The sequence below is a fragment of the Watersipora subatra genome, chromosome 4, assembly GCF_963576615.1.
Source record: "Watersipora subatra chromosome 4, tzWatSuba1.1, whole genome shotgun sequence".
Lineage (NCBI taxonomy): Eukaryota > Metazoa > Bryozoa > Gymnolaemata > Cheilostomatida > Watersiporidae > Watersipora > Watersipora subatra.
Window position 1 is genome coordinate 38,213,742 of NC_088711.1, and position 24,763 is coordinate 38,238,504.

Below are 24,763 nucleotides of genomic sequence, written 5' to 3' on the forward strand. Positions count from 1 at the left end.
CTTGATCGTTGTTGAAATGCTCAAAAGAAAATACATCAGCACATATACAAACTATAATATAAATCAAAAGCCCAAATGGCTTGTTTCAAATTAAATGCTTCTAATGTAAAGTTTAAAACGTTTTTATCAAAAAGTATAGAGATTTTTTTATCACTTGAGATTGGTTTGTTGTTTGAGGTGATGTTATTGCCAGGACGTTTTTTAGATTGACATTGGCAAAACTTGATCGGTGTTGAAATGCTCAAAAGAAAAGACATCCTTTTCTTTTGAGCGTTTTACCCACGATCAATTTTGCCGATTTTTCTTGAAGTTTATTCAAAGATTACCTCACTTTACCTTGCTTCTTAAGGGTGATCGCTAATACAATATCGCTAATATAAGCGGATGTTTGGTATAAATTAAATTTCACCAAACCTTTAGAAAAGTCGTTGACAAAAATATTTTGCCGATGGTGGTAATAACGACGCTTATGAATTACGAAAAGTTGAGGTTTACCTCTATGGCTTGGAATAAAGTGATTTTCTAAAGCGATGACAACTGTTTCGGTAGCCGTTGGAAAAAACAGTTCCAGTTAACAGTGTTGAGTTAGAATTATCTATAGCAATTTATCATTACGTGGGAACGGACCAAAAAAACCGTTTGAATTAACCATGTGTTCGAGCTATCCGTGGGCGAGATATCCATGTTTCACTGTATATATATATATATAAATAACTACTGTCAGATCAAATCACTTAAGCAGTATATATATAATACATGTATATACATATATATTTTACATATGGTGCCGCAGAAAAAATAAAAAGTCAATAAATAAAAAGGTATTGCCATGTGGTGTCAGAAACACGAAATAAAAAGTTTATACAAGAAGACTTGAAGCTAATAAGTTTAGAAATTCATCTTTTCTCTTTTGAAGGTTAAAAGAATTAACAATATAATTGTTGGGTGCATCTTTCGGTAAGTACGCAATATGAAAAAAGCTTTGGAATTGAAAAACAAGCAGAAGGCTGAAAGTAAATCGAAAGCATTGCAGTGATTGGTCAATTTTATCGTGAGCGATGCGATGATAACGGATCGATTTCAGCAGAGCTATGAGACAGAAAGCGAAATAAGTAAACTCTCGAACATTAACCAAAGAAATGGCTGCAAAGCTCGCAAGCTCTCCCTATCTAATCTGATCATCATAGACGACACAACTTTTTAAGACCAGAAGGCCTTTAATTTAAGGCCATTTTAACCTACCTGCTGTATAGCGAGACCGAGACTACTCAGGATCTTGTCTTCCTGTTGCTTCTTCTCCTGAGCTTCCTCTATGATTCTCTTACCCTGCTCTACCTCCATCGACAATCGACTCAACTCCTTGAGGACTGCTTCCTTTTTAAACTCACTCACCATCAGCTGGCTCCTGTATAGCATCGTATAATATATGAAGTTGGTATAGCTACCGACACAAGTCCATATAATTCACGCAAATGCTAAACCTGCCAGCGCGCTGTTGAATATAGTTATCAGCCCGGCAGGAGTGGATAAGACGTGTATTAATGAGAATTCCACTAAATTCGAGAAGGTTTACTTTGGGAGCTACAAAAGATAGATAGCAGGTAATGATGTAGGGCCTAAGTTAGTTTTTATTGAGAAATAGCCCTTCCCCACGAGAGAGACATTGCCTGTTACACTCCATAAGAGTTGAAGCTGCAGCCATAATGAAAGAATGAACAGGTTCATAAAGCATTACTTTTAGATTCGTAGATTGGCCATGACACACCAACAAAATAACAGCTATAAATAAATAGTGCAGCAAATAAAAAATAGACATTTTGGCTGGCTGCCTAAACTTTCATCAAACGCAGATGTTTTATTCAGTTGATAAACTAGTCAACTATAGAATGGATGAGTACGAATAAGCACATGAAAATACGCCACATAATAAAAGTGCTTTCATCAGCGAGCCCAACCCAGTAAACATATAGAGCTACTCACCTAGATTCCTCTGCCTTAGCTCTGTTATCTTTAGCCTTTTGCTCTGTGCTCTTCACTTCTTCCTCGCAGCTCTTGAGTTCTTCTTGTAGCCTTGAGATCTCATGCATCAGTTGCTACATGTACAATACACATAGTCCATAAAGAGTACGTAGGGAGCGCATACGAAGTGCATCCAGAGCTGGGTATTAGATATAACTTTGGGTTTGAAATAATATCGGTGAGTCGTTGGTCCTAACAATGAGTAAAATAAAAACTAAAGTTTATAAAATGTCGCCAAGTTATGTAAAATTCTGATTGATTGCAATTCATACACTTTTGTGCATTTGTAAGGGCAACAGAGTCCATCAAAATCACAAAAGGTCAACATATTACCAGTGATGACAAGTTTAAATGCATTTCATTTATCGTCATTTTCATTAATAGTACAAAAAACAACTTTTTGTCATATATAGATGGTTATAAAACTGTATTTCTTATTGCCTGTCGATGACTGCTCTACCAGTGCACAAGGTTTGCTTTCCTGTAAAAATCACAGAATTTAAAAAAGTTCCATTTGATCTAACAAGAATCTAGGTACAGCTGCAGTGCCATTTGATACATGATAGCGATGTAATAGCTAAAGGAATAGTAGTACATGAAGACTGCCTGCACTTATTCATATTACCAGTTACTTCCTGAAACCTTCAATATGGGACTACCCAACTCTTCTCTAGAACTACATCCCACATGTGTAGTTGATACACCTATTCTAGTTAATTATCATAATGGAAGAGTTGCTAATTGTCGCATTTCTGGCTGCCATAGTAGTGGACATGTATAACACGTGATTGCCCTCTTACCATTCTATCATCACTGAGCCTCTTAATAGTATGAGAATCCTCCTTCAATTGACTCTTCAAGAGATCCGTGTTCTGCTGCAATAAAATAATAGAATAATCAATAGAGTTATTCAACTCTAAAGAAGATGACTGTGCTTATAGCATACTACATCAAATACTCTCGAGCTACGACTGACCACCTAGTTCTGGCATCTCTTTCCCCACACGCAGGAAGTTGCAGATGATAAAAACAAGCACTAGGGTTAATTATTCACTACCTGCATTACCACTGCTACTACTGCACTTCTTTACTCGTGTACGATTAGACTGGTTGAACAAGACAACATAACTCCTAATGAGGCTTTTGAAGTGATCATTATTATCAAATGTCTGAATGAACCAGCTAAAGTCTAAGTTTATATTATCATTGTTATTGTTGTTATTACCATTTTAATTCAATAACAGATGGCTAATTGCTGATGAGATTTAAAATCAACTTTCAAAACACGACATCAAAGGTTTTTATGCTTAATACGTGAATTTACTTCTTTTACTGTATTTATAACTTTATGTAGCCAAGTTTGCATTGGTCAACATTATATAGGTCAGTAGTATATTTATAGGTCAGTAATTTACAGGTTAGTCGCATATTACTAGGTCAGTAGTGTGGTAATATATAGGTTAGCAGTATATTATTAAAACAGCAATATATAGGTCAGTAATATAATTCAGGTCAGTGGTATATAGGTCATTATAAACCAGGCAGTCACCAGCTGTGCTACAAGATAAAAGGAGAAGTTAGCAGTGTTAGCCGTGCTGTACGTGTAAAATGTATGTCTACTATGACGTACCTGCTGGGCGGCAAGAATGGAAGAGATATCGGGGTTGCTAGCACTGTAAGCGTGGAAGGCATGCACATCTTGAACTGAAGACAGGTTGGAGTGACTCGCACTCCCTCGGTGCCTCGTCAGAGAAGGTTGTCGTGACTCGAGGCCATTGTAGCCTACCTGCTCAGCCGCAGGGAACTCTTTGAGTTGAGGGTATCCAGGGGCCAACCTCTGAGCCTGACGCACTTTGAGCCTCCGCTCCAGCTCTATCTCCTTCTGTATCCTAGAGCTCTGCTCTCGAATCTGCTGGGCAAACTCACCATCTTCCGATTCGGTGTCAGCTTCGTAGTGTCTACAGCAATAAATGGGAATTACCCTTTCTTGACAGGGAATGCTTGAAATAATTGAAAACCATGTTTTGCTGACCTTTAAAGAATGGACATGGTGAATGGTTTGAAACAAGCAAACAATGATTAGAACTACAGTATATTTTAGATAAAGTGCTCCACAACTATATCAGATACTGCCAAATAATACATTTGCTTCGAAACTTAACTCACCATTGAAAAAGCTGCTTGGCTTTTTCAGCCAAAAGTAAAAAAATGAACTGCTAGTTGAAATTAATAGTCTTGCGTTGAATTAGTAAATCAATTGTTTTTTTATCAAGATAACATTATGACAGCATGTAAGTGGAGTTGCAGTTCTTGAAGCTTCAAGAGTCACAACTCCTAAAGACTTGGCTTGGAGGATTATGGCTGTAAATTAAACTAAATTAAATCCTAAAAAACAAAAATGAATATGTACCCATTGGATATGATAGGTGCAGCGTGATGTGGGCTTGTTGGCCTTTTTCGCGTTCTCACTTCTGGTTCAATATCACTCAGTTCATCGAGAGTATCTGCAACTCTCTGCATGTCCAGTTCTTTTTTCAACATTCCTATAATCATTTTGTAAAGATATTCTCATTACGTGAATCATCACTTCAAACCCCAGCCTACACCAAACTGCCCAGGATCATTTTAGTTTGTCAAGAGTCTATCAAGACTTGTGATTTACTTAACCAGGAACCCACGCTTTTGCTTTATTGAAAAGCTTTCAAAATCATTGGTAAAAATATGATACAACCTTGGAAATAAGGCGATGCTGCTCCTTACCCATAGATGCCAAAGTGTAAAATCAGTTTAGTAAAAAACAATGAATGTTTTGAGTATAATAGATGGGATTATAAGCACAAACAGGAGATTACAACTCCCTATACAGTCCATGAAACCAGAGTGTCAGTATTCTACAAAAACAGGCAATTGAAATGAATGCTTGATTCAGTGGAGAGACCATGCAAATTGAAAATGCAAACTTACAGGAGGCCCCATATCAGTGAAAAACTAAATTGAAAGCATTGTGACAGCCATCTTGGAGTATATAAATAATTTTACAACAAAAAATTAATAGATTTGAAAAAATATAAGCCAAACCACAAGATCTAGAACATTTGATAAACGAAGAAAACTCCAGAAGTGACGAACTCCAGCAGACAAATTGGTACCTGAATAAGCTAAACTTTTTGTCGTGGCAGCTGGTTTAGGGGGAGTCTGTGAACGTTTGGCAGTAGTTGGGCTGCGTCTTTTGCTCACTCGACCATCTCGGTTTACAGAACTAGGTCTAGCCTTTGGCAGATTATAGATCTGAGTTGTAGGACGCTTTTGAGGATCGGGCAGAGGAATCTGACTATATTTTATACTAGTCTTAAACCTTTCTTCGAAGTCTTCAGTAAGAGGGGTGTCAGTTGATTCAGCCACAGAATGCGCTTGCAAGGATCTGAGGCTGTGATCTATATTTAAATATATAAACTGATGCAGCAAATTTACGAGAATTAAATATTACTCGTAAGTTGAGTGAACCATAATAAATGCTTCTTCCTTGAGATTAGGGATTATCATAACATAGAAACAACACAAATAGTAGTTTTATCAGAAATTATACTAGTACCATAATAACTTCACATATACCAACAAATGTGGCACAAATATCGACACGAGTAGGGGAAGAGTGTATTGTTAGAGAGAACTAGGAACTAGAGGTGAGTGCTACATGTTTACATAGGACTAGTAGTCAAGGGAGCATCGGAGTGAGTGTTAACACTAAACAAACAAACACACGAGCCAGGTGTTAGATTAGCGCTTTGCTGCAAAAGCATTACCCCTGGACCAGTGTTGACATATACCAGAACAAGAAGGCTGAAATTCCTTTGAAAACTGAATCTTGCAAAAATATTTCTGTTTTCGTAAATCTTCCATTTTTCGGCTGATGTACGCTGTCTTTGATATTATTGACTGAGCAGTAATTGTCGGGTTGAAAATGTGATTTACCGCTGAAAGATCAAAGAGCAGGGTCGGGGTGACATAAATCCCCTAACAAGCAGGTAAATAGTAAGCGTGTTACTATGTTTCATGACACGAATGATGTGGGGTTGGAGTTGTGCGCACATTGAGGTACTGTACAATAAGTGTTTCAATAGACGTTCACACGTTGCAGATTTACACGAACACTTTGTTAAAAAAGATAAGGAATTCTACAACAGAGATCATAACAGCGCAATTGAAACTGCTCAAACGAAAATGACTGAAGTGCAAGAATGTTTGAAATGGAATAGCTTGCGCGACACTTTTTAGCGTATCATTCGCGAGTGCCGTTTTGATCTTTCGAAAACATGAAACAATCGGTATAAACTTTTGAGTAACAAAACTCGCTTGACATGCGGCTTTTCGCCGTTTCCATCTTGTGGATAACATTAATTTGCAGGTTAACCAAGTCATAGAAACATAATGATAAACCTCTTCTCAACCAATAGCGCTTCACCTTGCTGCAACTTGTTGACCCAAAATTAACACAAAAATCAATTTTGTTTGGCCCTTTTTATCCTGAATGAGGAAAAACGCTACCTAAGAATCCGCAAAGTAGAGCTTTCTCGAGGAAGATTAGTGCTATGATTAGAATACAGCAAGTGAAGCATAAGAAACTGCCAAAGGGTTAGACATTGATGAAGCATTCTATCGCGCATACAAATCCGGCAGCACTACCTGCAGGCAAAGACTTTTGAAATGTTGTTTCGAAATCTTCTGTACGTATAGACTCAGTCTCAGTCCCGGCCTCCTGATGCCTGAGAGCAGCTACTCGTGGGTCTCCTAAGGCCAGAATATTATCACACTTAAAACTGATGTTAATGATGTTGGTAGCAAATAAGATGGGACTTACAGCGAACACGACCAGTGGCAGCAAACAAACTCAATGACAGCAGACAAGATCAGCAGACGAGACCAGTGATAGCTAACAAGAGTAGTGGCAGCAAACAAGAACAGCAGTGAGCAGAAGGAGACCAGCACTCAGCGAACATGAATGACACAATTAATTAGCGTCTAGGAATGTATTAGCAGCAATTGAGGAGTTTAATTGAGAAATGAAGCTAGCGATTTATTGAAATCTCTACAAAAGAAGATTTGTAAAGGCAGCTGCCGGACAACAAGAAATAGTTTGGAGCGATTATGGAGTGTAGTAGGGCTATTCTAGTTGAGTGAATGGCTGTCTCGAATAACACAGGCCTAAGTGCTTCAACTAAGTTTTTCATAAAAACATTCTAAAAACATTAGAATTCAGTAAGACATTATTGCATTCAGAGGATACAATGAGAAAGAGTTGCAGGTGCAGCGGATATGAACTAAGATGCAAAGTTATTGCTGTCGATCTCTATGCTGTCGCTCAAAGGAGGTGTGACAGCAACAGTCCACGCGTTTGACGAACGTCGTTACAGGACAAACCATTTTACCTTTATCAAGAATCCTTTTCTCCTGAAACAATCTACAATAGTTTGACATGCTTGCGCACTATCAGTAACACGAGTCAATGATAATTGTTGGAGACATATATTTGACTACCTCCTGAACAATTAAATGCTCTAGACAGCACTGTTTTCTGCTGACTGACACTGTTAAAGAACTTTCCTTGAAGGCCGGGTCACACTATACCGCCGTATGTTGGAGTTGTGCTCTCTCAACAATATCAATCGACTATGTGCACCGCAAACCAATGGCATAGCCTGGATAGGTCGGAAAAAATTGCAGCTATCAAACTTTACTCCATACTTAGCTGAGCATCCACGCCAGCCTGCGCCATGTGCACCACTTCAGCGAAGGCAATTGTCTGCCGCGGGTTGCCTGATCTATTTTCTTCCATGACAGTTGCTGCCAGACTAGTATTTCACAATTGCGACAGCATCCAATAATGAGAACACATTCTGCAGAATATTCCATGTGTATAAGTTTCTCATAGTGTGAACAATGTTATAAAAACGATTACGAATGTATTATGAGATTAAAGCCGACCTACTGCGATATACGTAGTGTGTACTGGTATTTAGCTAGCCTAATAACACAATAACACATCTTGTCGCAAATCTAATTAGGGTGGGTTATCACTCGAACTAACTCTTTGGCTATGCATTGCTAAGGAATAAGGGTATATGGGCGTTGCTACTTATCAATCCATCCAAGTTTCATATTAAAAAAACTTTTGTTTTGTTTTTCATCAAACATAATAAAATGTTTCAAATATAGCACATGCAAAGAAGAATCATTCAACATTTTAGCTACATATGCATCTATAAAGTATTGTAGACTTAATAATTAAAATGCGTCGCTGTCAAAATTTCAACAGATGGCAAACCAGGGAAGATAAGTTTATAATCAGTTTCGGTATAAGTCTAAACATTTAAGGAGTTATTACTATGTGAAAACAATAAATTTTAGTGTTACACCTCTTTTGAAGCTTCAAGGTCACATGAAATAAGGTGGACTTTGAATAAAAGTGAATGAGAAACAGCGTTAAAGGTTGACTTGTAATAAAATTCACATTACAGTTATTTGGTATCAAAAGATTCACCATGTCTTACTCTGTTGTGAAGTAGGTGCCAAATATGTGGGAATGTGATTACAAGCTTACAAGCTCTTAAAAGCTAAAAAACGAACAGTTAATCGCAGCCACACGAGACCGCTGTAGTTTGGATTCGCTTTCCAAAACAGCTCAAATGGGACGCGCTTGTTACAGGATGGTTTCGGTTTACACTTTTATGCAATCTCATTCGTCAAAATATTTTCACAAATATACTTCACGCATGCAATAAAACCATGTCTATTGTTTTTACGCGTCTGTTTTATCGTCATTGTAATGCTATCACTTTTAGCACTGATATCTTATAACTTATCGTAAAAAATCGTTAAACTTTTCAACCTTAGCTCGAATGAGTACATATCATTGTCTGATAATCATGACGAGCCTGTTGGTTACCTGTGATAATCAAAAAGTGCTGCAAAACTTATTTTCGAAGTATTGGGTCACATGATCAGATTACGACTTGACGATTAGTCCAAGCCGAAACAAAACTGTAAAGTAGCGAGCATCTATATTTGATACGGGTCTTCGGTAAAACCCGAAGTGTTTGTCATAAACTAGTGCTACGATAAGTTTTATATTGAGCTTTTTATTGGCCTTTCAATTCACGTGAGGACATCACGTGACAAAACGATAACCAAACTAATGAATACGTCAAATAAATAAAGAGATTCCAATCTATGGCGGCTTTTCGTTTTTGAGCTTTTAAGAGCTGGTAATCACATTTCCACGTATTTGGCACCTACAACACAACAGAGTAAGACATGGTGAATCTTTTGATACCAAATAACTGTAATGTGAATTTTATTGCAAGTCAACCTTTAAAGCTAAAACATGAAATGTGTTAGTATACATCATTGAATCAACCTTCACTTAAAATGGCTGCCGTTGAAAGATACCGATGTCTTGAATCGAAGGATGGTAAAACCGTGAGCAAGATACCCTATATAAGGTCTCTACAAACTACTGTAATTAGAAAGTTTTATAGGATACAGGATCGTCTATTAAGTACGAAGGATCTATGTACAAGCGCTAGAAGACGATATTACCCATTCAAGCCTGTCAAGTAGTTCAAGACATTCAAGTCTCAATCAAGCCAGAAAGTTCTCTCAAGAAATTCAAGTCTCACTCAAACCTGTCAAGCCACTCAAAAGATTCAAGTCTCACTCAAGCCTGTCAAGCCACTCAACAGATTCAAGTATCACTAAAGCCTGTCAAGTCACTCAAGATATTCAAGTTTCACTCAAGCCAGTAAGGTCACTCAAGAGATTCAAGTTTCACTTATACCTGTCGAGTTATTCATAAGATTCAAGTCTCACCCAAGCCTGTCAAATCACGTAATATATTCAAGTTTCACACAAGCCAGTCAAGTCATTCAAGATATTGAAGTCACACTCAAGCCCGTCAAGTCAGGCAAGAGATTCAAGTCTCACTCAAGCCTGTCAAGTCACTAAATTCATTTAACTCTGTATTATAACAAGCTTCACATTTATACTCCGCTAGTTATTGCAGAACTACACGTATGCAGCATGCTATTGCTGTGCTGTATTTTGAAAAAAAGTACTAAATACTTGTAAAAGTAAAATGACAATAGTTACGAAGTTTATGCAAATTGAGTGAAAATGAGTTTATGAAGCTTTAAGCGAACCAACGTAGAGTAATGCTTAGTGCACAGATGATAGTAACTAACTTGGAGAACATGTTGACGAGGGAATAGCCAAGCTATGCAATGGCCATCTTTTGTAGCCGTCTATTGCCCAAAAAGCTGGTGGTATTTGGGCCAATTAAAGCCCCCACTGAAGTTAATTGACCAATCAGATGCTATTCTTTTGCATCATGTATATCAACATAAAAATCTGACCTATATCGGCAGCCTACCATTCTAAAAAGCATTCAGCGGTTAAAATTTGCAACAATCTGGAACAAGGCTAGGAATATTACATATGGATTATGTGTATCAACCTACTGGCTGACAAAGTTTGCATCTACGGCGCCGCGTCATACTGTTATAAAAAAAAACTTGAAAACAAAGAAACATTCCTATTTTTAAGTAAATCCTAACAGAGAAACTGTGGGAAAAACAATGAGTAAACCTAGTTTTAACCCGATGCCAGAAAACCGGAGTAGAACTTACCTAGACTGTTCTGTTTGCTCCTGAGGATTTCGGAAAACTTGGCATTGGTTGCACTAGCCGCATCAGAATCCAAGTCGCTGAGGTTTTCTCCCCCTGTGAACAAAACGCGTTTAACTTGACGCTTTATTTTCTTTCCAAATGTAGGCATGACATTCCTTAACTGTACACGGATAGATACGCTCACAAGATATCCAAAACTCAAGTCTTGCTGCCGCTCGCTCTAGTTTGCAGCAGCAAAAATCCAAACTCGTATTAGGGTAACCAATGACTCGGTGTTCGGTGACAAAGAGACAGCGCCGGCCGTAGTAATTGCGCGTAATGAATAGAGATAAATAATGGGCATGACAAAGAGAAGCTTGGCAAGGTCTACAATTAGGAATCGTGACGAGGCGGAGCTTGGGTTGTATTAGAAAGCTTGCACTGAATTGTTAAGAAAAGAATTTTGAATTTCAAACAATAGTTGGCATTCATAGATAGTTTACTTTACTCGGCGTTCGACTTACTCAGTTTGAATGTCAGAACGAAGATTAGGACACAAATGATATTTTTAATAAATGTGGTATTAACTGTGTATTATGTTATGTCAGCGGGACATACAAATGGAAAGGGACGCCTGATTAAGTAAATTGAGGTAAGTCAGTTGAGGGCGAGGCCAAAATTACGATGTACCGAGTAGCCAATAATATGCATCCGTATTTTACTTATAAAATCCATTCATCTGAACACCCACCATTCAGCAAGCCAACTCCTACAAGTGGAGTCAAGGGAGATAAATCTCAAATGAAACCTGGTATGCTCATTACCGGTGTCAGACTTTCTGGGGCAAACATTTTGGTGCCAGACTTTTTGGTGCTACCATTTCTACACCAAAGAAATTATTTATACTCAATTACGGTAAATAAATAACACAATGATAATAACAAGACAATACAAAAACATTTTATTCATGAAACTTCACACGTTACTCTTTTTTCGACACACATTCACACGATATGTTTACACGAAATTTTACATTCATATCGCCAAAATTTGAATCTCGTAAACTACATCTGTCCAGTAAGTGAATGTAGCTGTTATGAACAATTTTTTCTCTTCCACGTATACTTATGAATTGTTGAGCCGTAAGTCCCGACAACAGATGGATAGACTCTGAACATGTAACATGCAACAAAAAGGAATGCGCCAGAAATCGTCGCGCCAAAAAAGTCCCATTCCGCTCGTTACAGCTAACCCATTAGCTCTTGGAAATGAATTAGGTCACATTACTGCATCACCTACTATTTTCTAATCAAAGGTAATTTGAGCTCCAGAAAGATTGTTTATTAAAAAATTAATTTTAACATCAATTTCAACTACTAACATCGCAGAAAATGATTCTCAGACTCATAACAATGTATCCTAGCAGATGGATGGTGCAACAATTCAAATAACAAAATAAACATTCAACAACAGCTCTGTTTCTTTCTCTCTTCCCTTCTTCTGTCTTCTGCTTTATAGCCTCCACCTGCCTCGAATGCTCAAACATAGTTTGGTATATCTAGTGGTTACATTGAAGCAAAGTATGAGACTAGAACCAAACTGAAATGAATCAGATACACCTGTTAGATTCAGTAATACTGTTAACGCTTTATAGATCAGGCCATCATAAGCGTATCGAACATAGCTAGATGAGTCATTGAAGCTTTTTACAAGGTCAAACAACAAAACTTTGTGCTAAATACTTCTGACAGTATTGATGAGCTAATGCCAAACGTTAGGCTAATTTGTGACCTGCTCACTGAAGGCTCGGTAAACCAAGGTTCCAGCAAATTTAGGTAGCCATTTTGTGAGCAGGTCACAAATATAATATGAATATAAAAAATATATATTAATATAATAATAAATATAATATGTAAATATATAATATGAGCAATTGCACATAGTATGTTTTACAATGACCAAGAAATAAAATTAAGAATTGTTTTACCTTACTTTGAGCTTGCATCAAATGAAGAGCAGACAACTCTATGTATTGTACTACCAAATCTTATCTCTTATTTGGACTAATATTTCTAATTTGACGATCATAATTGTAATAATAATAAGTAAATAATAATAATAAAGTAGGTGCTCCTGCAACATAAATAATTCGTTCCAAGAATGTTCATGTTATAGGGATTTTACGCTATAAGAACAGTTAAATACATGTAAACTGCCTAATTCATTCCAAGGCCTTTCCAAACTCACCCCTTTAGCCATACAAAAGGGAAAAACTAAACCTCACTTTTTAATTTGTGTGTTGTACCTTAACTGCAGTATTATTAGTTTGCATTGACAACTGTTCTCCTTTTTCTGATCAACTTCACTGATTTTACAGACCATGATTGCGGTAATTTTACAATAAGTTGATGGAGCGCATGTCTTCGACGTTTATTTACAACGATTTGCTTATTTTTTTAAGCAACGAAGTCTATTCTGCTAACTAAAACTAATAACAAACACTCTATATCTCTATAATAAAGTAGAACAAAAAATATTTTTACTATAAAAAGTCTGGTACTACCTGTCTGTTGGCTATCTGTATCCAGTGGTCAAGGTTAGGATAAAAGATAACTTTTGACAATACTCCAACTCGTGACATTCAGATTGATATACCAAAACTGTAAAAGCTGCACCAATCGATTTCCTTTAAGTATTTATGAGCAGTTGCGCAGCAACCCAATTCTTTGTTTTGTCGACACATAACTTTACACACTTGGTGCTTTTTCTTTTGCAAGTGTGGCCAGATAGGTTAACAATCGAATTGAATTTGTGAACTCGCCCGGCTTGACACGTTTTATGAAATTTTTTCCGTTGTATGAAGCAAAAACTTCACATAAATCCTTTACATTATCTGGAGCTTATGTTATAAGAGGTCTATGTTATATGAGCGTTATATGAATGTCTGCTGTAGTAGTAATAATAATGTAAAAAAATGTCTGCTGATTTTGTAATGTCTGTTTGCACTGTTGACAATGTGGATAACACGAGCAGACAAATCTTCTGCAAGTTATACCTGATAAACCCATACTGTCCTCATCGGCCATATTGTCCTCATCATAGTTAGCTTGAGCACTGATGTCATCCTCTGAGAAAGGCATTCCATCACTTTCTTCACGTTCACCTTGCATAAATGACGGCTTGCTGTAGCTTTGGGAAGACAGCCAAGCCATATCAATGTTTGGTGCTGATTTAGAATATGGCTGTGCTGAGATATGCTTCATGTTATCTACAGTAAATAACTTTTTCCATAATACGCAAAAGATTGGGTCTGTCTCACCCTGACACAGCCATAATTTGCAGTGAACCTAAGAAATTTGCCATGTTTTAAAGAACTCTTCAAAAAGGATGTTGAACTAAAAAAACAACAAACGATTGCACAAAAGGCACGAGAAGCCAGCTAATCTATTTTTCTGTAAGTGATTGCTTCCTGCTATGATTAAAGGTACAGACAGAATTAACAGATTGACCGGTTGACAGATTTAAAATGCGTCTTTGATATGATTGAACTTGACTAAAAAGTTACGAATTCTTGAATATTTGTGCTTGTTTTCTTGGCGAAATATGACAACTTAAATACATATACAAAAGGAAATATATCAAACTCCATATAGGGTAAGACACCCATAATTTTACTCTATGGATATATACTCACTCTATGAATATATATTCTCTCTATGAATATAATTTGCTCACTCTATGAATTTATACTAACTCTATGAATATATGCTCACTCCATGAATATATACTCACTCTATGAATATATACTCACTCTATGAATATATACTCACTCTATGAATATATACTCACTATGAATATATGCTCACTCTAAATCAACTCCTAAGAGGGGTTAGAATTGTGATACTAATCACATTGAGGTCTACAGATCTACAGGTCTACCTACTCTACTTGAAATACGCATAAAATACGATAAACACGATAAAATACGCATGAAGGCCTACCGTTTCTATTGACTCTGATGCAAAACACAATTCTGTGTTGAAACATTCCACCAATCAAAAACTAGTTCAAACAGGAATTGCAAATGTACAGATAGATGCATAGCAGTGTGTCCTTAAATGTTAAAATTTTTAAAATTGTCTCAGACAGTACGGAAAAGATTTTAATGACCTGATATAGTTTACAACAGACAAGTTGACCTTTATCTTCCATATACATTAGTTTGCATAGCAAAATGCTTTTTAACTGGGAGCAGGTGCAAATAGTAGCCAATTTAATATCCATCAGTTTCGATGTGCTTATAGTAACTGTAACCCTGGTACAGCCGTACAAATTTTCAATTTTACACAGTTGGAGCACCATTTCAACAATGTTTAGCCAAAACTAAAATAATCCAGCCAAACTTCTAAACACAAAGTTAATCCATTTGGATATATTTTTCTATGTCAGAACTGACTATTTTTATTACAATACATTGTATGTACTCTATCAATTTGTTCCGCAACTGTGAACTTAATAGTAAATACTATATATAGCGCACAACCAACTGTATTATATAAAACTATTACTATGTTATATTACTATAATATCAAACTATATATATATATATATATAAACTATTAAACTAAAACTCAATTACATTTTGGAAAGTATTATGGTAGCAAAACATTTTTATCAAAATACAGTGAAACTCGGATAACTCAACCTTCAAGGGACCGAGCAAAAGTGTTCGAATTATCAGAGTGTTCAAGTTATCAGAGCACTGTCACAAGTCCATGTATTCACTTATTTATTAGTAGATACATGAACATATACAAACTATAATATAAATCAAAAGCACAAATGGCTTGTTTCAAATTAAATGCTTCTAATGTAAAGTTTAAAACGTTTTTATCAAAAAGTATAGAGATTTTTCTATCACTTGAGATTGCTTTGTTGTTTGAGGTGATGTTATTGCCAGGACGTTTTTTAGATTGACATTGGCAAAACTTGATCGTTGCTGAAATGCTCAAAGAAAAGACATCTTTTTCTTTTGAGCGTTTTACCCACGATCAATTTTGCCGATATTTCTTGAAGTTTATGGAAAGATTACCTTACTTTATCTGGGATTCGTTAAGAGCAACACTCCGAGGCAGTTCAATTAAAAGTTTTACGAGGTTTAACAGTACATTGTATATCACTCACGCTTTTTGAATGGATACTTATTGAATGTACACACGTATTCTGTGTTTAGGTCAAACGATGAATAGTTTTTTTAGCTAAGAAAACGTATACGTTTAATAAAAACAAATTTTAAGACGTTTTAAACATTCAACATTCCGACGTTGATTCAACACGGAATCAACTTCGGAAAAATATTCGTCACGGGCTAGCCGGGTCACGCACTCAAGGACTTTCGCCACGCACATACAAAACAACATGCGATTTTTGTTTTGTATGTGCGTGGCGAAAATCCTTGCGCCCGTGGCCGGGCCAGTCCGCGCTATTCATCGTATAGCAGTATAAATCAAATTTCACTAAACCTTTAGAACAGTCGTTGACAAAAATATTTTGCCGATGGAGGTAATAACGACGCTTATGAATTACGAAAAGTTGAGGTTTACCTCTATGGCTTGGAATAAAGTGATTTTCTAAAGCGATAGCAACCGTTTCGGTAGCCGTTGGGCAAAAAACAGTTCGTTATAACAGTGTTGAATTCGAGTTATATAGAGCCATTTATCATTGCGTGGGAACGGACCAAGCAAATCCAGTCGAGTTAACCATGTGTTCGCTATATCCGAGGGCGAGTTATCCATGTTTCACTGTACTTGGTATTTTGTTTAATTCATGTGCCAAATATCCAAAAAAGTAATGATAAATACTTCACGCAATTAAACATAGCGTTAAAATAAATATGATAATAAAATGAACATTTTGTTTAAATAAGAGAGGCATTTTATAGCTAATCAGGCATTTCAGGTTTGCACTATTGCTTTGAGCCCGTCTCCCCTTCAATAATACGCCGTGCTCGAATGAGACCTGCTAAACATCAGATGATGAGATTTCAACCCGTTACGAATAAAACGCACTAGCACTGAATGTTTATAGTATTCTAAATAAACAGATGAGAAAGTCAAGCGTAAAATGCTGCTGTTATATACTTAATGAGGTGTGTGCAAACAGGTGCAACTATGCTGACTACTTGCACTAGAGATATGCGCTAACAACTTGATGGACTTTTATAGACATTAAGTAATTCTTAATTCAATATAGGATATGTTCTTGTCTGATATAATTATAGCTCACGTCCACTCACAGTAGCTCATGCATGAACAAGTGGTGTTTATATTTTAACCGCTACAATAAAACAGAACATGATAGAACATACCGCAAAGTGTTGCATTGTTCGATGATAAGGCTTATTGTTTATTGAAACATTAATGACGAAAAGAAACATGTTGTTAAGCTTCAGCTAGGCGGTGGGCTGAAAAGGAACCCATGAAAACCAAACGGAAACTTCCAATGTTTGCAATGAGAAAAAATGGAAGTGCATTCTCGGAGAGTGAATATCGATAGCAAAAAACTTAAATCAATGCTGCTCAAAGTGTTGACATCTCACGGTCCTGAAAGTTTTTACTTTTGTTTGAATCCATTGCTGAAAAAATTGAACAAATAAAAAATATTGGATTTGTCAACATCAAACTATCCAATCAAACGAGTATTTTAATCCCTGAGCGAACCAAATTAGTTATGGCTATTTAACTCGCTTACTCCATATTAGAAACTTCAAATTATGATGCGGTGTTGGCACCTCCTTAAACAGTTTAAGATTACATACAACTAAACATCATAACAATAGTAGGGTACAATAACAATGCTCTGTAGTAGCAAACGTGAACCTTTGAAAAAGTAACACGATGTGGAGAGTGCTCATTTGATCCTCAAAAAAACTTGCTAAATTTACTGCTTACACTAGCAACTTCAAATATAACAAATATCTCACTTAGAAAAGCTAAAAAGTGAATATATTTGGAAGTTTAAATTTAAAATCAGTAAATTATGTTAAACAAAAACATTTAAACTCCAGCCAACAAGCTGCGCTTGCTCTAATCTTTCAATAATAATATCCTCTATGCAAATAACTTGCAGATGCAATTTGTCTCGTTCAATGATCATGGAGAACATAGTTACTAACCAAAAACCTGAGTTCTTTTTTGTTTTGCTGTTTACACAATCACCGACAGGAATAACTGACAATCACCTGCTACAGCAATAGTTGATTGCCTTCAAGTTGAGTGGCACTTCAAGTTGTCTGTGTCCCACATGAATTGAAACCACAAGAATATGCTTACCTGTTAGCTGAGGACACGTGTGTCTGGTGTCCCATATGAGTTGGAACCACGAGAATATGCTTACCTGTTAGCTGAGGACACGGGTGTCTGGTGTCCCACATGAGTTGGAAGCACGAGGATATGCTTACCTGTTAGCTGATGACACGGGTGTCTGGTGTCCCACATGAGTTGGAAGCACGAGGATATGGTTACCTGTTAGCTGAGGACACGCGCGTCTGGTGTCCCACATGAGTGGAAACCACGAGAATATGCTTACCTGTTAGCTGAGGACACGGGTGTCTGGTGTCCCACATGAGTTGGAAGCACGAGGATATGCTTACCTGTTAGCTGATGACACGGGTGTCTGGTGTCCCACATGAGTTGGAAGCACAAGGATATGCTTACCTGTTAGCTGAGGAGCTTTGGTAAACTCTGACGACTTGGTTGCGACTGAGTCTGCCTCTGCCATTTTGCTTTCTGGTTGGTCAACATCTTCGGCTGTACATTCTCTTACCGGGACCTTTATAATTATGGAGAAACCAACAGTTGTAAGACACAAGTTTATAGTTTACGATAGTATCTGAAGACATACAGACAAGCAAATTGACAATTATCATTTTGCTTATAATCTCTCCAGAACGCCAGGATGCCTGATAAAGAGAAAACATAAAAAGAAATGTTAAGTTACTGTTAAGTTAGTGTGAGCCATCCTTTAAAGATCGAGTATGTCGTCTGCTTAGCTCACTGCAAGCAGAGGATGTACGTGTATTTTAAAGAGCCATTGTTGTACAAACAATGGCTCTGTTATCTTGGCTGGACATGTCTAATTTCAGTGACAAGTTAAACTTGATGACTAGAGACATGTCCAGTTGCAGAGAGCAAATTAAGGTTGGATGTCATTCCTGTAACCACCAGTGGCCTTTTTTGGGAATTGAACCCTGACCTGTAGGTCAGGGGTTCCAGACCACTAGGTCACAGTTGCTCTCACTGCCATAGAAAACAAGCTAAGGTGTATCGACCCATAGTGCCAGAACTTTGCAGTAAGAATAGCTCAATGTCCTTCACACTGCTCGTGTGAACTTTAATAGCTGCAACCTCATCCGAATAGTGGTAAAGCCAGATATCTCCTATCCAATCTAATTCTAAAAGTGTTTTGTGTAACAGTGCTGCCTATAGTAGCAAACTACTAAACCTAGCAGCAAACTCTTGCTGACCACCATATCTTGTAAAATGCCAGTTTGTGAGTTGTCTTGCCATGCAGGTTGATGCAACATAACCTTAGAATCAATAAGCAAAAGGAAACTAACCAACAGTAGAAACTATAGAAAGATGATAGGGGAGAGTCTATAGCTGTGTGACACTATTTACGCATCATATAGAATTGTTGCTTTATCACTGACAGACAAACAATGACCAACGTTTTTATCATAAATTTTATTTCGTGTAAAATTACAAATTTAGTAAACCGGCAGGAAACAGGTAATGAATGATAGGGGCTGTGGCAGGCGATTAGAATTATCAATATCCTTGTTGTCATGCAATTCATAAAAGGTTACAGCAATGGCGGCAGACAGACCAACATTTGTTGACACAAAGATTTCACTTCCTACTGTTATTTGATATAAACCAAGTTAAGTTGCAGTGACTAATGATAGTTTTATATCCTGGTAATAGCAGGTAAAAATCACTTCGGCCGTTTATGTGTAGTGTTAGTAAATAAATAAATTTATTTGACCAACACTAATTCGAGTTACATTAAAAGTAAAGCGTCCATCATTCCTAGTTCAATGCATAAAATACCAATATTGGTAATTAACGACTGTAAATTTTCATTACAATGGTTTGAATGAAAGTGTGAGTGCGTCTGCTCGACCTGTGTAGCTGGTAACACTCTGGAACAAAACATCTTGCTAAATATGGAGACCACAAATACCAGCCTGTGTAGTAAATGTCGACACAGTAAATGTGTAGTAAACTTACATTAAAAGTTTACATTAAAATTTTACAATAAATTTTTAGTATTAACATTTACTACACAGGCTGGTGTTTGAGGTCCCGATATGAAGCAAAGTGTCTTGTTGCTATTTTCATTAAAATAATTTTCAACTTTTCATTGAAGTCTTTTCATTAAAATCTTTTCAATAAACTCACTAGTTTACTAGCGAATAAAATTGCTCGATGCAAGTCCTTTTTAATGGGTCCTGTATTGTCATTTCTAGCGACTTTACAAAATAAATGAAATGCACTTGATACTAACAGAGTTGGCCAACGAGATAAAAGCCTTCCATAAAAACACCAACTCGAAAGATCTAAGGCTAACGTCATCACAACTATGTAGCAAGCAAATATCTGTCTAGTGTTTAAAAGACAAATCTGTTCAAATGTTATTGCCGACAAAATTTCACGTAAATGGAAATTAAAAATCGCCGACAAGAGAACAAATTTTAATATTAGCAATGAGCAGTAATATTGAATTTTAGGTTTACCTGTATGGCTGCAAATATGTTTTAACAATCGGGGTTGTCTCATCATGTTTACAAATAGAATAAATATCAACCAATAGAATCTCGCTATTGAAGCTGTCACTTTGCATTTGAACATCATAAATATTGCCTTTTAAGCAACTCGGTCGTGTCTTACCTCAACCGTCCGCAGGGTTGAGATGCCCTCATCTATCCGGTCCATAATATTGTCTACACTGTCAAATTTTCTTTTCAGTTGGTTTATAGTAAAGATGGCGGGAACTGAGTGGGCACTGGGAGGAGTTTTTGATACGGGTCTCTCCCTTGAGGCTGGCAACTCGTTCATCAAACTATCTGTTCCTTTCTGTGCATCTCTCGAGTCTAAAATAATAGCGCATTTATTCACAAAAACATTTTCATATTCACAAATATTTTACAAACTTAAAAAATTTCTCTCTCACCCTACAAGATCCAAGCCATTCGTCAGCAAGACCCCAAATTCTCATTCAACCGATAGTGTTGGGTGTTTAGTCAAGCACCTGATAAACAGATTACCGGTATGTGTGCATTCAAGCTATATGAACTTGCTACTGGTAATACATATAATCTAGTACCACCTGTACATGGATCAGGTGGACGGCGACTAAACCACCAACCCCCATACAAATAGGGAGGGTCAACTGAACACCCTTCCGGAACCAAACACATCTGTAAGAGCCCTGCGCTATATCAGTGATGTACCTTAGCAGCATCTAGAGGGCGAGGATACACAAACCTATCTATCAGCCAACTGCTGCAAGAAAAGAGAGATGCTAGCATGTCTAGACCTGTTCTTGCCCGGTGAATACCCTTTCCTTCCTGTCAAGAGAGTGAGTCGCATGAAGCTCTATGGAACAAATGGCAAATGTAACGAAAGCCACAATCATAGACAGTCTTAATTGCCTTGACTGACTACGAGAGAGAGATGTGTACATTTAGAGTCGCAATGATTACGGGCCATGCTTACGATGTTTAAATTCCACTAACTATAGAAGAATTACATGTTTTGCAATATTTGGGATGCAGGAATTACGCGAACAGAATGTTGTGGATGCCTGGTTGACAGTCGATAGATATGTACCTGTATGACGTAGCATCGAAAAGTGTTAGCTCAAACCTTCAATGTTTAATATCTCTATGCTACAATAGCCGAAACGGTGCTAAAAATGTTGTTGATGGACTCGCATGAGAATCTTTCTATTACTGTCTGAGAGTGACAGATAGACTAGAATCTGGAGTTAATGAGTATGTGTAGGTAAGGGTATTACTAATTACCCTCCGTCAACAGGCAGAGGTTTCATGTTTTCCAAATAAAGAACAAAGGCAAATAATCTAAAATGACCCTAAAATACTCGAATTTTAGCCATGTTCACAAAGAACTCTCTCTATAATTAGCCAGCGCTAAAGCGCACAGGACTTTGCAAAAAATGTTTAGAGCAGTGCACTAGTTTCACTCCAGCTGAGCCGACCATTGTTGAATGAACTCCTAAGTGGCTTCCGGCACAATACAAAAAAGCAAGAAAGGTGATAGGAAAAGAAATACTTGTATATTTACATTTGTAGTGGTCCTCTACAAAACATGAAAGTCTATTGCTGTTTGACATTTACTATTAAATACCTGCATTAGACTTATAAGGACTTTATAAAGTATCATTGTAAGACAACATATATCTGGCATACAAACAACCTATACACTTGAAATGCTAAAATTTTTTAGGAATTGTCTACTCAGAAACTGTCATACAACTGCATGCAAAGCTCAGCATACACTAACTAGAAACTATTAGTTGTAATGTCTGTAAGCTGATGTATTCCTTGTATGTGTGAATCGAAGCTGAGGCTATGCCCAGACTCGACATCTCGCTTTTTCGTGATGCTGAAACAGGATACTCGCCTGTTGTTTACCAGGGCCATGATACTAAACATTCAACTGGCTGTATTATATGGTAAACAAATAATGTCATTTGAGAATAAAAAGTTTTTTCCATCATTGCTATGCATAGTTGTCTAAAAATGTCAATACACTGATTGATCCACAGTTTACTTAGCCTCAAGTCCACGAGTATCATAATGCCTTTACCCACACAGTTTAATAGTTTTATGAGAAATAGCTAAGAAAACACGCTAAATGGAACCGTTATAAGCTAGTCGCAAAAACTGAGATATTAGGGTGATCTTCCTTTGCGATTTTCTGAAAGCGATTAATTTGTGTTCACTCTTAACTATAACAAGAAGCATGTTCATCCGCCGCCATGGTTGGATAATAGGAAAAAATATTGCATCAAATGGGATTTGAGCTCACGCATTTGACTTAGCAGCCAACCCGCTACAAACTGCGCCATTTGATCATCTTTCTGCGATTTAGAATAATTATGCAGATAGTTATTACGCATGATCTCTCGCGGCATACTAAACTGCCAGGTTACTAGTACCTTCACTTTGTAGCCTTGACAAGATTTGATTGAGAGCCTTTTCGTGCAATTTGAGCTGCAATCCTGGCACGTCAGCACATTTTGCAATAATCTAGGAAGCAGCAGTTATGTAGCTGCTAATAATATTATGCCACTAATTAGGGGTCAGTGTAGTAGTCAAATCCCTGTCAGATGATTTCAAACAAACTACCCTAAGTTGCTTTCCCTCAAATTTTTAAAATGGCCTTTTCCCTGTTTACTGATGGTGCTTGATGCAGGAAACTTCAAAGAATTGATTGCTTTTCAAGATATGCAATGATTTAGTAATAACTTGCAGATAATAAAAACTGTGATACTTCTGAATAGCAGAAGTGGCATGCAGTAACCCCATCCTCCCTTTTAGCGTGCCCTACAATGATCTCTGCGCCAAACGCAACAGATCTGTGAACAATCATCAGGAAACTACGAGGACAGATGATTTTCTAAAAAAGAATGAACAACTGTTCACTATGACTTGACGTGTCTTCAGACATGAAGGTTCCCTTGGTACTGGGCTTGGATATGACTAGCCAAAAGAGCAGAGCCACATTTGTCCACAAATGCTCTTGCCGACACACATCTTCTGCTCACAGATATCATATGCTACCTTTTGAGCGATTGGCAGCAATGACATTACTGCTCAATTATTGAAATTGAAAGTATTTAGACCCCAGGCTATGTGTGACAGCAATCCCTAAAAGATCGAGTATGTCTGCTTAGCTTGATGTCTGTATGATAGCGTGATGTCTGAAGCAGAGACTGTGTGTTTTTAAGAACATTGTTGCACAAACAATGGCTCTGTGGTCTTGGCTGGACATGTCTGAGTCCAGTGACAAGAAACCTTGATAATTGGAGACAGGCCCAGTTACAGAAAGCAATTTAGGTTGAATGATATTCCTGTCATAATCAGTGACCTTTTTAAAAAACTGATCCCTAATCTGTTGTTTGCAGGTTGGCGATTTTAGACCTATACAGATAATACACAGCCCCCCAATGCAACAGATCAATCCAACAAAATTTCACATGCATGCAAACGACATCTAAACTATCAAGAAACTAAAACACATATCCATACATAATACCCATACATAGGTGAGATGTTCGACATCTATTAATACAGATGGTGAGAAGCCCCACAATGCAGCAGAGATATCCAACAAAATTCACATGCATACAAGTGATAGCTAAACCATGAACTAAAACCCACATCCCTACACAATACCCGTACGTAGGTGAGATAGCGAGCAAAGATATAACACATCTAGCACTTACCTGAGAACTTCCACGCGTGCACAAAAGACCGGGAGCGGTGTACAAATGATATAATAATTCACCTTTACAAACTGTGGGTTAGCAATAAAAACAGTATAGGTGAAAGATCGTTAAGCAATTTGTCTAGCTATTGACAAATCTAGTGAGTAAAGACAATAGCTGAGGAATATTTTAGTGCAAGCTGGTTAATCCATAATCTTACCCTAACGAACAATGAATGGGTATAAAGAGTCAATGGTAGACATATTCACTCTTGTGTGAGCTGCACAGCTTCTAAACATTTTAGAATAATACTACAGTGTCTCATTGAATGATTCCTTTCTACATAACGTAATCTATGGTATGTCGATGAACAGTGCTTTTTATGGATCTATAATCTATGGTATGTCGTTGAACAGTGTCGTTCTATGTATGCATATTTTATGGTTAGTCACTGCGGAGTGCCTTTCTATGTAAACATATTCTATGGCATGTTGTCGAACAGTGCCTTTCTACGTATGGATAATCTATGTTATGTTGCTGAACAGTGCATTTCTATGTAATCATAACCT

General features: G+C 37.1%; 1 protein-coding gene across 1 annotated transcript in view; it reads right to left on the minus strand.

Moving 5' to 3' along the window:
- The window catches only part of LOC137394227 (calponin homology domain-containing protein DDB_G0272472-like), a 90,972-nt gene that overhangs the window by 29,620 nt on the left and 36,589 nt on the right, over window positions 1–24,763 (minus strand). The window contains exons 11-20 of the mRNA XM_068080949.1: window positions 20,630–20,832; window positions 18,395–18,509; window positions 13,735–13,947; window positions 10,701–10,793; window positions 5,169–5,453; window positions 4,430–4,562; window positions 3,650–3,977; window positions 2,820–2,894; window positions 1,981–2,093; window positions 1,243–1,405 (exon numbers count right to left, since the gene is read on the minus strand). Coding sequence (XP_067937050.1) covers window positions 1,243–1,405; window positions 1,981–2,093; window positions 2,820–2,894; window positions 3,650–3,977; window positions 4,430–4,562; window positions 5,169–5,453; window positions 10,701–10,793; window positions 13,735–13,947; window positions 18,395–18,509; window positions 20,630–20,832 — 1,721 coding nt within the window. The remainder of the gene's footprint in view (window positions 1–1,242; window positions 1,406–1,980; window positions 2,094–2,819; window positions 2,895–3,649; window positions 3,978–4,429; window positions 4,563–5,168; window positions 5,454–10,700; window positions 10,794–13,734; window positions 13,948–18,394; window positions 18,510–20,629; window positions 20,833–24,763) is intronic.